General features: G+C 40.3%; 2 protein-coding genes across 2 annotated transcripts in view; one reads left to right on the forward strand and one right to left on the reverse strand.

Moving 5' to 3' along the window:
• The window catches only part of scfd2 (sec1 family domain containing 2), a 259,523-nt gene extending 258,045 nt beyond the window's left edge, over positions 1 to 1,478 (forward strand). Inside the window, exon 9 of the mRNA XM_073064670.1 lies at positions 1,199 to 1,478. Coding sequence (XP_072920771.1) covers positions 1,199 to 1,291 — 93 coding nt within the window. The 3' untranslated portion in view covers positions 1,292 to 1,478. The remainder of the gene's footprint in view (positions 1 to 1,198) is intronic.
• A 1,596-nt stretch (positions 1,479 to 3,074) lies between these two features.
• Positions 3,075 to 11,256, reverse strand: rasl11b (RAS-like, family 11, member B). The gene is made up of 4 exons (XM_073064672.1): positions 10,974 to 11,256; positions 10,547 to 10,603; positions 10,338 to 10,414; positions 3,075 to 4,220 (listed from the first exon to the last, which is right to left on the reverse strand). Exons 1-4 carry the CDS (start codon positions 11,086 to 11,088, stop codon positions 3,753 to 3,755), a joined length of 717 nt encoding a protein of 238 aa, XP_072920773.1. The 5' UTR covers positions 11,089 to 11,256; the 3' UTR covers positions 3,075 to 3,752.
• Positions 11,257 to 12,623: the final 1,367 nt, after the last annotated feature.

The following is a 12,623-nucleotide window of genomic DNA, read 5'->3' on the forward strand; positions in this document are numbered from 1 at the left end:
CCAAGGGGCTTCTCGTTCCTTTTAAAGGGGCTTTGTTAGGAATAGGCAATTGCTGCTAAAAGAAACACAAAAATGCTGGAAATGTAAGGCAGCTTGATTGCCAATTGAAAGAGAAAATCATGGTAACATTTCACGTGACCTTCAAGGGAACTCTGGTTTCAAATTCTCCTCAAAACATTAACAATGCTAGCAAGTTTTACTTTCTTTAAAATGTTTATCTACCTGCTGTGAATTGCATTACTTCAGATTTTTCAAATTTCTAACATTCCTGCAGTCAGATTTCTTTTATCTGTTTCTAGAGAATCATGGAGAACAAATCAGGAGTAACCTGTCCGCAGTAGCTGAAAGCATGTTGGCTAATGGATCAACTGATACTGCTCCAGGACTTCTATCTTTAGCTACATATAAGTGTATCAAAGTTCATCCTACATTGTAATTTAAAACTGGAGTATTGTATTTGTGATCTAGTTTAGCACCATACTTTTCACAATCCTAGTTTTATAAAAAGGTTGCAGTCAACCAAAAAGCACATCATACTGTGTTATATTTTTAAAGTACTGCGAATTGCAGTATTTAAAAATCTGATACAACCTTTTAAGAGTGCTGAACTAATTACAGGGCCAATGGGTACTGTATCAGCTTTGTGTAGGTTTTACTCAAGTTGCAGGGGATGCCCTCAGGCAGATTTCTTACTCTTTGTAATATGATTCTGTAAACTATTCTCCCAAAATCAATTTGATTGTTGGCAGAGTATGACTTCTGGTTCAACTTGCTTTACATTCTTGTGTGAGAATGTCTACAAAGGCAACTACAAATATTTCACTTTGAAGACTGGGAATTTGTGTCAAGGAGTTTTTTAGTGGCATTTTTTTTTACATTTGATTTGATCTTGAAGATGCATTCTTTCATTGACACAAATAATTATTAATCATGAATGAGCCTTGACAATGAACATAGTAGGGTATCCGTGTCCTCTCCTTATATGCAAACAACCAGGCCAGTTGTCCAGTACTAGCACAGGATCATTCTGATCATACTACAGGAATACAGGATCAAATGAGTGTAGGTAAATCAGAAAGCAGTTTAATGCTACCATTAGTACTTCATATTTGTGAATCAAATTTGCAAGACTTTCCATTATTAGTTAAGGTAACAGATTTGTAAACACATGGCTCAGATTCTGTTTATCTTTTTTCAGGTGATTGTGCTGTCAACTCGACTACTAACACCACTTGATGTGACTCAGCTCATCTTTGCAAATAACAGACTACATCCAGATATTGGAGTGTAACAAATACAGAGTTGCTAGCCATAAATTTTCAACTGTTCTGCAAACTCAGAAATCCAAGACATCTACCTGAATATATGAAAATAAATGGATATGCTGCAATTTGCCTCAATGCCCTTTTGTGATAAGGGATAACAGTCAAATAACCTGTCTGACATTCAAATGAGCCATGTAAATAAGTTTGTCATTTTTATCAAAGCTATGCGACTCAGCTTTCAAAGCAGCTTTTTCCAGAATATATTTTTACACTAGCTTGAAGAGTTTAGAATTTTATATACACAAAGTACTAGAGCTTTGAAATAAAAACATCAATATTAGAATTAACATACCAGGATTTCTAGATTACAGCTGTGCTTAGTGAAAGGATGGCATTCCACTCCTGAAATCTCAAGTGGTCAATTTCTACTTCTCTACATGTTCGTTGTACTAACTGGGTAAGAGGCAGCGTTTGTATTAAATACTTTAAAATCATAATCTTGCCTAAAATTTTCAGTGACTTTAAGTAGATACTTTGGGATACACTTAATATATTTCATGTTTAATTGAGAACAGCTTTTTAATACTAGAAACTCAGCATGAACTCTGGGCTGGCTTAAACAGCAGCCATAAGTGACCCACTATACAAACCTGGAATTAGAGAATTCAAATAGTTGAGATTAGATATGCTTAAAGTGCTTGGTCACACAAGTATGCTTGGAACCCAGCTGACATTACAATTAGAAGGTGGCAAAATAAACAGCAAGTGAACATACTCTAAATTGACAATGATTATGAACACAACCATTTCTATGAAAGTAAATACAAGATCTTTCATAAAACTCTAGTACGCTTGGTTCAACTGTTTATTTGTCAACATGCTGGTAAGTATGCGCTCTTTGGAAAGGAATTCGTACTGCAGAGATCAAAGAGCCTGGCTATGCATAAAGTGCACTTAGAAAGACATTTCAAGCCCATTGCACTTAGGGCTGTAGGAAACCCATTCCATTAAGACAGGCATTGTCCAACTTGGCTTTGACATTTGACCCAAGTTAAAACCAACTCCAATTTGGAACACACTCTGCAAATGCTGGAAATGCAAAGCAACACATACAAATTGCTGGGAATGAATAAACAGTCAACATTTCAGGCTGAGACCCTTGTTCAGGACTGGAAAGGAAGGGGAGGGCACCAGAATAAAACTGTGGGGGGAGGGTAAGGAGGATAACTAGAAGGTGGTAGGTGAGGGCAGATGGGTGGGAAAGGCAAGGGCTGAAGAGGAAGGAATCTGATAGAGGAGAGTGGATCAAAGGAAAAAGGAAGAGGGGAAAAAAATTAATTTCTCCTCCTGGTTAAAAAATTCCCCCTCTCTTCCCTCTTATTTCCCACTCTGGACTTTTATCTCTTCTCACCTGTATTACCCTTTCTCCAACAGTCCACCCCTATCAGATTCCTTCCTCTCTAGTCCTTTACCTTTCCTACCCACCTGGCTTCAGCTATCTTCTGACCCCTCTCCCCTGTCTTTTTATTCTGGCACCTTCCCCCTTCCCTTCCAGTCCTAAAGAAGCCCACAACATTGACTGTTTATTCATTTCCATAGATTCTCAGCTCCTTCAGCATATTGTGTTGCTCCAATTTGGAAGCTGTTTTGTATTGGGTGTGGGATGAGATATCATACTTATCAACATTTTCATATTCTCTCAGGAATGGGAGGGTGGTTTGAAGAAAAATGCAAGACTGAAGCAGATGATTTTGTACAGCAGCAAATGCTACCTCATACTGGCTAAAATGAAGTGGAAAGAGAACAACGTTGCCTATGTAATAGCTTTATTCAAACGAAGCTAGTTCATTGAAACCACACATATGAAGGTTGCATCTGACTTCTGACATATTTGAACAGCCATCACGTGGAAACAACTACTGGGATGATTATTCCACATAGTTCACAGCTTCTAGCAGAGGGCAATTCGGAGTACAAGATCAGAGCGGTCTTTGAATTCTGTGCATGCACTCCCACAGCACAGGATTATCATCCACACATTCAAGTCTGTGAAACAGTATTATAAAACAAACCAACTGATGTGCTACCAAGCAGTCAAACTGATCTATTTTTTGCTTACAGGAATTAACAAAGACTCCAATTTGAAATCACTCTGTCCCATCTGGACCATGCATCACTGCATATTTTACAAAAATCACTACAAAAACTGCAAAATAAAAACCTACATGGCTCCCAATAGGGAGCGCAGAAGTCAACTTCAGATACTTCTGGTCTGGTCCCTCCATGTTCAAGAGAATAGCAGTGATCACTGAAGTACCCATTTTCAAGATCTGAGGGAATGATTAAATGGGCAGCCTGTTCTGGGTAGGTCATTCAGTTTATGGTATAGCCTTGGCTTTCCAGATCTTCACGCCCATGTTGATCTGTCACAGTATTTTACAAAAAAAGCAACCAAACACTTCATATCAGGATCTTTAGCTGTCAGCCTCAGACAGATGTTGCAGTTCGTACTTTAGCAGAAAGAGCTTGTTTGAAACGCCGCCGCAGATCTAGCATGTTTGGTGATTTTGGCCTGGGTATAATGGACGTTTTTCTTTTTTCAGCATTGCTGCTCACTTGTTGCTTACTAATTTCTTTACAAAGCACATGAAATGCATTGTACACGTCATTATAGTTTTCACTGGCAGATACCTCATAGAAGGTACAGCCTAGTATGTTTGCCAGTTGGAGGCCATGATGAGGTTCCACTTGTTTAGCATGAAGGAGGTCAGCCTTGTTTCCAACAATTATGACAGGAACTCTGTTTTCTGGATGTACACGGCAGACATGCTGATGGAGGTGACTAATCATTTCATAACTTTTGTAGTCTGTAATTGAATAGACTAGTACAATTGCATCGGCCCACTGTATGGATCTGTTAAGCAGCTCGTTGCAGCTCAGACTCTGCCCATTTATCTAGAAACAAGAATAAAAAGCGATTCAAGTTTGTATCAAAATGCAAATGCTGAAAAAGTTTCAAAGGATTGATAATATTCCAAGCAGAAACATGATGAATGGAAATGTCAGATTCCATCTAGTTTAAATATGGCAGTGAAAAGTTTACTTTGTAGATAACTCAAAAACTCAAAGGTCAAATACAAACGCCATCCCAATATGTGCCATGTTGCATTTCTGAATCATTTGGTTTTGTTTGAGCTGCATAATGGCTTTACTACCATACAGCCATGTTGATTCAGCTGTATAGCTCAAAAGCACAAGTGTCAGACTTCAGCAAGGAATCAAAGGGGCAGTCTGATTAAAGTAGCACTTCTATTTACAGGAAACTGACTAGGCTGTAAAAATTCACTATTTTATACTTCAAACATGGACTAGTGGACAAAGTTACAAATTGAACTAATTAGATTGAATGCAATATTCAGTTTTATTTGAAAAAAGCAAACCCAGGGTAACTCATGTTTTTTAAAAAATCTTAAACATGCAAAAACATAGCTTAAAATAACAAACAGCCAAAACTTTCTAATGTTGCAGCAGATTTAGTCATAAAATACGTCATTAATATATTCTCATTGTAGTTAAAATTCTAAGTCATCATCTACGTAAATGGCATTCCAAGTATGAAGGACCTCCCATAGTTTCTCCATAGCTCAGTATCAAAGCATAGAGTTCTCCCAGCTTGGAATGACGGCTGGAACTGATCTCAGAAAAATGAAACAGCACCAGAAGACCTGGGAGATGGCAGAAAGGATCACTGCGGACAGCTTGAGCTTAATAGAAAGTTCACAGTAGGAAATAAACTATATTGGACTGTTAACCAGAGGCATTGGGAAGAAAAACTAGTTGAATATTGGAATGTATTCAGTCTTTAAGCAACAATATTCATCAATATAGGAGAACTCAAGTGTTTCTAGTAACATTTGCTAAACTTACATCATTTAAATTTGCACAAAACTAGCCCTAATGGAAACACCAAAACCTGCATTCAGGCAGGATGTTCTTCCTAGTGCTGTTTCAATTTTAGTGAGCAGTTTCCACAACCCAGCTGAACATTTTACCTCTGTTCTGTTAAATTTTCCACACAAGTTAAATTACTTCAAGATTTAAGTATCAAGTGAAAACACATGTTCCCAAAATTTTGACTTTTGAAATGGGAGATGGGTTGAAGGGATACATTTGAACTGCTGCAATCAAAATTTTGAAAAAAAAAGAGCGAACTGTGGGACCACCTCCACTCCTCTATATTACACAAGACTGCTCTTAAACCACTGGTGCAGAATTCCAAGCTTTTCTAAATTCTTCATCAAATGTACTCAAATAATCACCTTACTGGAGTATCATAGAGGTTTAAAATGGCCGATCCTGTTTTTCTGCTCTGAACTTAACTGCAGTGAGATAAGGAACAGACTTGACATGTATCCAGCAGCTTAGCACAGAGTGCTGATTAATGGACCGTGAATCTGTAGGGCTTCTCAGTTCAGGCAATAGAAGTGTTAGTGCTTTGGAAATCTGCTAAAGTATGCCAAGCTTACTGCCAAACTTGGTCTTCATTTGCCTGCTTAGAACAAAACTATTTACCCAATTTAAAAGAAAACACGAGCAGCAGTTTAGGAGTCATGCTCTACATGATAATTCAATGCCCCTAGGATAAGAATAGTCAAGGAAATAAATGGATTCTTGCTGAAAAGCAAATTCTCCCTCAAATTCATTTTCACTCCTTCCCTTGACAATAAGCCTTGCCCTTTATCCATACAAAATATGCCTCTAGCCTGGTGCTACATGCCAATCTATGCTCATCATCCCCACAGCAGTTCAGTTACTTCCCATACCTGCCAAAATACTATGAATGCCATACCTGCCAAAATACTATGAATGTTCAAAGTTAATTATGTCCAAAGTAATGTTGATGAAGGCTATCCACCTCTTCTCATTAACCTGTCTGCACATCTCCAAAACATCATTGTCTAGGTAGCTGAGACAACACTCCTGTTCCTTTCTCATCCACTCATTGGTACCACATCGCTCCAGAATCTGTCCTTGCCCTTTTTATATGGCACCTCATTCTATAAGCACACTGAAGCAACCCAGCTGTCTCCCTTCTGCACTTGGGAACCATCACCAGGCCCACACAAACTAACATTGTTCACTTCTACACTACTGAAACTGATTTAAGCTACTGTCATCCCAATTTGATTACTCTGTTCCAAACTTTCAAATTAAATGTCAGCCAAATGTCCTGTATTCTTTAAAAAAAAACACCAAGTCTAAATTCAACCTTCACTTGCACTTTTAGTATACTGACTCTCAGATAAGCAGGCCATATTTTAAAATCTCCATCCAAATCCCTTGTGCCTTTATTCCACTAATCTTCAAGAAAATTTACATGACTTAACACTAACTTTTCAGCTTTCATCAGCCAAGATAGACTTTGTGGCCCAATCCAATTAGATTTCATGATCAAGTGGTCTATTTGCTTAATAAGAAAAACAATGCCAAACAGAAACCCACAAACCCATCACCTGTTCTTTCCACAATGTGCCACAAGTTGCCTTCCAAGCCATTCTATTTCTAATTATTGATATGTTAAAGCAATGGATTTTATTGACTTTAGTAAAGCAAGTTCCCCATGGTAGGCTTATCCAGAAGGTCATAAAGCATGGGATCCGTTGGAACCTGATGGCATGGATTTTAAATTGGCTTGTCCAAAGGCAGCAGAGGGTGGTACACGGTCTGTATTCTGCCCCAGAGGTCAGTGACTAGCGGTGTCCACCAGGGATCTTATAGAACCCCAATACTTTGTGATTTCTATTTGGAAGTGGAAGGGTTGGCAAATCTTAAGCTGACACAGAGGTTGGAGATGTTGTGAATAGTTTGTCATAGGCTACAAAAGGATATGCATTCACTGCATACTCAACAGCAAGTCACTAACTCTATTAACTTACTAATTTAAGACAGCAACTCCATTCATTCCCTGATCACTGCCTTGCTTGATCTCAAGTACAATAAAGATGTACAAATCAAAATATTAGCTATCTAAATTAAGTATCACGCTCTAGACAGTGAGACACGAGATCCTCACAAAACTAACATTGTATCTCAGTGTTAATTTTGTGAGGACACCAACTGGAGACTAAATCTTATACAGTGAAATTAGTATAAAAGTAAAAACTTTTGTTTCGCCAGGACCTCTGGAAATGAAGTGTTCTGAATGAACAATTTACCCATGAACACTACCTCAGTATTTTCCCCATTGTTCAAATTACTTAATTTTCTTTTATATATACTTATTGCAATGTGCTGCTGTCACAAAGCAACAAGTTTCATGACATATGCCAGTGATATTAAGCCCGATTGATATTGGAAACATCTGGTTAGGTAGCATCTGTGGATAGAGATATCATTAGTGTTTAAGTCTAAGCCCTTTATTTGAAAAATCCAAACCTGAAACATGAACTCCACTGGAACGTACAAAATGCTGGCAGAACTCAGCAATTCAGACAACATCTATGCAGGGAAATGAACGGATGATGCTTCAGGCCAAGACCTTTCATCATGACTACAAATGAAGGGGGCAGAAGCCAGAATAAAAGGGTGGGGGGAGGGGAAGGAGTACAAGGTGGCAGGTAATTGCTGACATTTCTCTTTCCACAGATGTTGCCCAAGCTGCTGAATGTTTCCAGCATTGCAGGAATCTGGAATTTTTGCAAGCCAAGTCACATAATATGTTTGAAGTTGCAGTAAGATTTTTGAATACAAATCAAGGGTCAGGCTGAAAAGTGATGAGCCAAGATCTAAAGTGACAGATTCAAGAACCATAGGGTCAACTACTGCTCACATTTTTATGTTCTTTAAGTATAATCTGAGGAGAACAAGAACACCTGCACATTCAGTCCTAAAATTGTTATAGTGACATTGACAAAGTTGGAAGCAAATCTTAGACCACAAGATACAAGAGCAGAATTAGGCCATATGGCCCACGGTGTCTGCTCCGCCATTTCATCATGGCTGATCCATTTTCCTTCTCAACACCATTCACCTACCTCCTCCCGGTAACCCATCACACCTGACTAGCCAAGAACTTATCAACCTCTGCCTTAAATACACCCAATGGCCTGGCCTCCACAGGCCCCTGCAGCCACAAATTCCACAGATTCACTGCCCTCTAGCTGAAGAAATTTCTCCTCATCTCCATTTCTAATGGACGTCCCTCTGCTCTGAGACTGTGACCTCCAGTCCTAGACTCACCACAATAGGAAACATCCCCTCCACATCCACTCCATCAAGGCCTTACAACATTCGATAGGTTTCAGTGAGATCTCCCCTCATTCTTCTAAATTCCAGCAAGTACAGGCCCAGAGCCCTCAAATGCTTCTCATACCATAACCCTTTCATTCCATTTGCCTTCCTCACCAACTCAACCTGCAAGTTAACCTGCACGAGTCACCTCATCACCAACTCAACCTGCAAGTTAACCTGCACGAGTCACCTCATCACCAACTCAACCTGCAAGTTAACCTGCACGAGGACCCCCAAGTCACCTTGCACCTGATTTTTGAATTCTCTACCCATTTAGAAAACTGGCTACACTTTTGTTCCTTCCACCAAAGTGCATGATCGTCACTTCCTGACACTGTACTCCATCTGCCACTTCTTTGCCCATTCTCTTAATGTCTAAATCCTTCTGCAGCCCCTCTGTTTCCTCACTTTAACTGCCCCTCCACCCATCTTCATATTGTCTGCAAACCTGGCCACAAAGCCACCAATTTCATCATCCAGATTAGTGACAGAACAAGAAGAATCAGTCCCAACAATGACCCATGTGGAACACTGCTAGTCACCAGCAGTCAGTCAAAACAGGCTCCCTCTCATCCTCCTGCCAATTGTATATCCATGCTAGTATCTTTCCTGTAATACCACAGATTCTTATCTTGTTAAGCAGCCTCACGTTCAGCATGTTGTCAAAGACCTTCTGAAAATCCAAGTACAAATCCACTGATTCTTTGTCCATCCTGCATGTTATTTTCTCAAAAGAATTCCAACAGATTGGCCAGGCAAGAAATCCCTTGAGGAAACCGTGCTGACTTTGGCCGATTTTATCATGTGCCTCCAAGTGCCCTGAGACAACCACAAATGAGCTCCAACATCTTCCCAACCACTGAGGTCAGGGCAACTGGTCTACAATTTCCTTTCTTCCGCCTCACCCCCCTCCCCTTGAAAAGTGGAGAGAGATTTGCAATTTTCCAGTCATCCGGAACCATGCCAGAATCTAGTGATTCTCACGAGATCATTACTGATGCCTCCACAATTTCTTCAGCTACCTTTCCGAACCCTGGGGTGTAGTCCAGTGGGTCTAGGTGTCTCGCCTACCCTTGGACCTTGCAGCTTCCCAAACACCTGCCTAGTAATAGCAATCTCACTCCCTTCTGCCCCGACACCCTTGAACTACCGGCATACTGCTGGTGTCTCCAGTGAATACAGATGCAAAATACTCATTTAGTTTATCCTCCATTTCCTTATCTCCCATTACTACCTCACCAGTGCCATTTTCCAGTGGTCCTATATCTACTCTCACCTCTCTCTGTCACTTTATATATCTCACTTTCTTAATATACAGTATTTGTTTTTGCACATATTCTAATCTATTCAATATACATATTCTGTAATGATTTACTTATTTTATTTTTCTCTTCTAGATTATGTATTGCATTGAACTGCTGCTGCTAAATTAAATTTCATGTCACATGCAGTGATAATAAACCTGATTCTATAGAAACATTGGGTATCCTCTGATATTATTGACTTGCTTGTCTTCATATTTCACCTTTCCCTTATGACCTTTTTAGTTACCTTGTTTTCTTAAAGCTTTGCAAACCTCTAACTTTGCACTAATTTTAAATCGTCTTTAGAGAATCCAAACAGCTTTTCAATTAAGCCAAACTATCCCAAGTACTGTATTCCCTTATTTACACTGGTGGAAGTAGTGATGTTTTAATTCCCATTATAAGGTTTCACCCATGTAATGGACAATAAAGGTTGGAGAAGACAAACAAAGCTAAAAACCCTATCCAGAAACCTCACCTGAACACCTGGTGTGTCTTGAACTTGAAGTGCAAGTTGCTCTCGATCTACTTGTACTTGTCTGGAGTATAATGTACCTGAAATATTACCAGCCGAGAGAATAGAGAATTTTTAATTTTCGATTGAACAGCGGAGTTTATGCAGTCAAAAAAAAACTTAAAACGGTGCCGCGAATCAAAACTTTATGTATTCTCAAAATGGGAACTTACCTGCATTTCTTTCATAGTCCCCAATAAACCTCCGGGTTAAAAACCGCACCACCAAAGCTGAGGGAGAAATAAATGGGATTGTAAAGTTGCGTGTTACCCAGACACGAATTCTTCAACACGTCCCCTCCCTCTCTCAGATAATGCATTTGACAGTGGACGGGTAGATGCTAAATTCCAGTAAAGGATTTTTCTCCAGACCGCTATTCCCCTAAGGAAAATAACTCCGATTTTCTCCATTTGTCAGAACCCCTCCTCCGCCGCCTGGGGGACGCGGCCTTGGCTGCAGCCGGCGTCGGGGATCTCATCAAAGCCCAACGAACCAACCTGACTCGCAGCTCAGCTCCCTGAGCTCAGAGCCACAAGCCACCCTGCAGTAAACCCGCGGGGCTACACTCGCCCAGAGCTGCGCCCGGCCCAACTTTCTCACCAGTTTTGCCCACAGCGCTGCCGCCGATGACTGCGATCTTGATCACCCGGTTGCTAGGGGTATATTCCGCAGGTCCAAATTCCTGAATCGTCGACATGTTCTGGACCAGGCGCATATCAAGCGGTAGCGACGGGAAGTCGGCGGGCAGCCGGGGACAAGACCGGAGCGAAGATCGTGGCGAGAAGTTGAGAAAACACCACCTATAGTGGTGACCTGGCAAGCTGACGCCGCAGCACAGGATGATCCCCAGCCCTCCGTACCACACGCGTCCGCTCCCTCACACTAGATCCGCGACGCCCGCTCTGCTGACTTTTATAGCCAACCTGCACGCTGCCTCTGATTGGACACCAGCGATTCCACCGATTGGATGCTCACTGAAGGACGTCATCTTACCTGCAAGTCCTCGATCTCGCTTACCACTGAGTAGCTGCCAGCCGTGGCTGATCCGGGAGTGCGCACGCCTTGACTCGGTGGCACCTGGCCCAATACCCCCTATCGTTACAGAAAATGTTTGAAATATTCAGCAGGTGTGAAGATATGTGATGCGGCCTGACCTGTTGAATATTTCAAACATTTTCTGTTTAAAATGTTTTTTTCCGGCATCTGCAGTTTTATTATTTTCATCCCCTATTATTATGGTGTTAAGTCAATTCAAATGGACTTGTAAGAGCAATCATAGTTTTCTCTTCAGTGAGATTAACATTTCACTGAGAAGGAAATCTAAGTAATGCGAATAAACAGGTGGGTAACTTTTTTTTTAACCGTAGCATGTTTCTATAGTATGGTCTAACCTCTTCAATGCCAAAGCAACCCTTATGTACAAAGAAACCACTGTAGTTTAGTATTCAGTTATCCCTGATGGTTGGCATGTACCTTGAACTTGTTAAATGACTTCAGAAATGTCCAGCTTTAAGATAAACTCTCAAGGGTGCAAAGGATGAAGCCATTTGGCCCATCGAGTTCAAACTGGCTAATCGGTCTCATTTCCTCTGCTACATCCCAGGATTGTCTTTTTCCTCACGATCCCATCTGATTTCCTTTAGAAAATCATGCCAGCCTTCTAGGCAGTGAGGTCAAGATCATGGCCACTGCATAAAAATAGTTTTGTCTCATATTGTGTCCTTGTCTCCTGCCCCATTCTGTGTGTACGTTGGCTCTTCTCTTTGTTTTAACTTATTGAAATGGGTCACACATCTATCAAATTTCATTTCAACCTATTTTTCTCAAAAAGAACAAGGCCTAACAGTAAAGCGAAATACTTAAACACTGGAATCATTTTGGGAAATCCCTTCAGCATTTTGTTAAGGACTTTCATATCCTCCTTAAAATGTGCTGAGCAGAAGTGGATCAATGGTCTTGTGGCCTAACCAGAGTTTTATATACAGTGTAACTTTCTACTTCTGCATTCAATATTTATAGAATTCAGGATCTCCTATGCTTTGCCAGTTACTCTCTCACCACATCTTGCCACCTTCAAATATCTAATGTTACCGATTGATTCAGCAACAATAAATATATAAGTGAGGCAGGGTTTTTTATAACAAATAAAACGTTTATTAAACACTGAAAAACAAACCCCCAAAAGTAAACAAACCACTAACGTAACTGGAAATCAGCTGCTGTGCGGCAGCTTAAACAGTTCTTAAAGCA

The sequence above is a fragment of the Hemitrygon akajei genome, chromosome 13 (genome assembly GCF_048418815.1).
Source record: "Hemitrygon akajei chromosome 13, sHemAka1.3, whole genome shotgun sequence".
Taxonomy (NCBI): Eukaryota; Metazoa; Chordata; class Chondrichthyes; order Myliobatiformes; family Dasyatidae; genus Hemitrygon; species Hemitrygon akajei.

Coding starts and splice junctions, on each gene's coding strand:
- rasl11b (XM_073064672.1), bottom strand. CDS start 11,088: ATGCGCCTGGTCCAGAACATGTCGACGATTCAGGAATTTGGACCTGCG. Junction 10,415..10,546: donor GGACTATGAAAGAAATGCAG/GTAAGTTCCCAT, acceptor GTAATATTTCAG/GTACATTATACTCCAGACAA. Junction 4,221..10,337: donor AAGACACACCAGGTGTTCAG/GTGAGGTTTCTG, acceptor TCTTGTTTCTAG/ATAAATGGGCAGAGTCTGAG.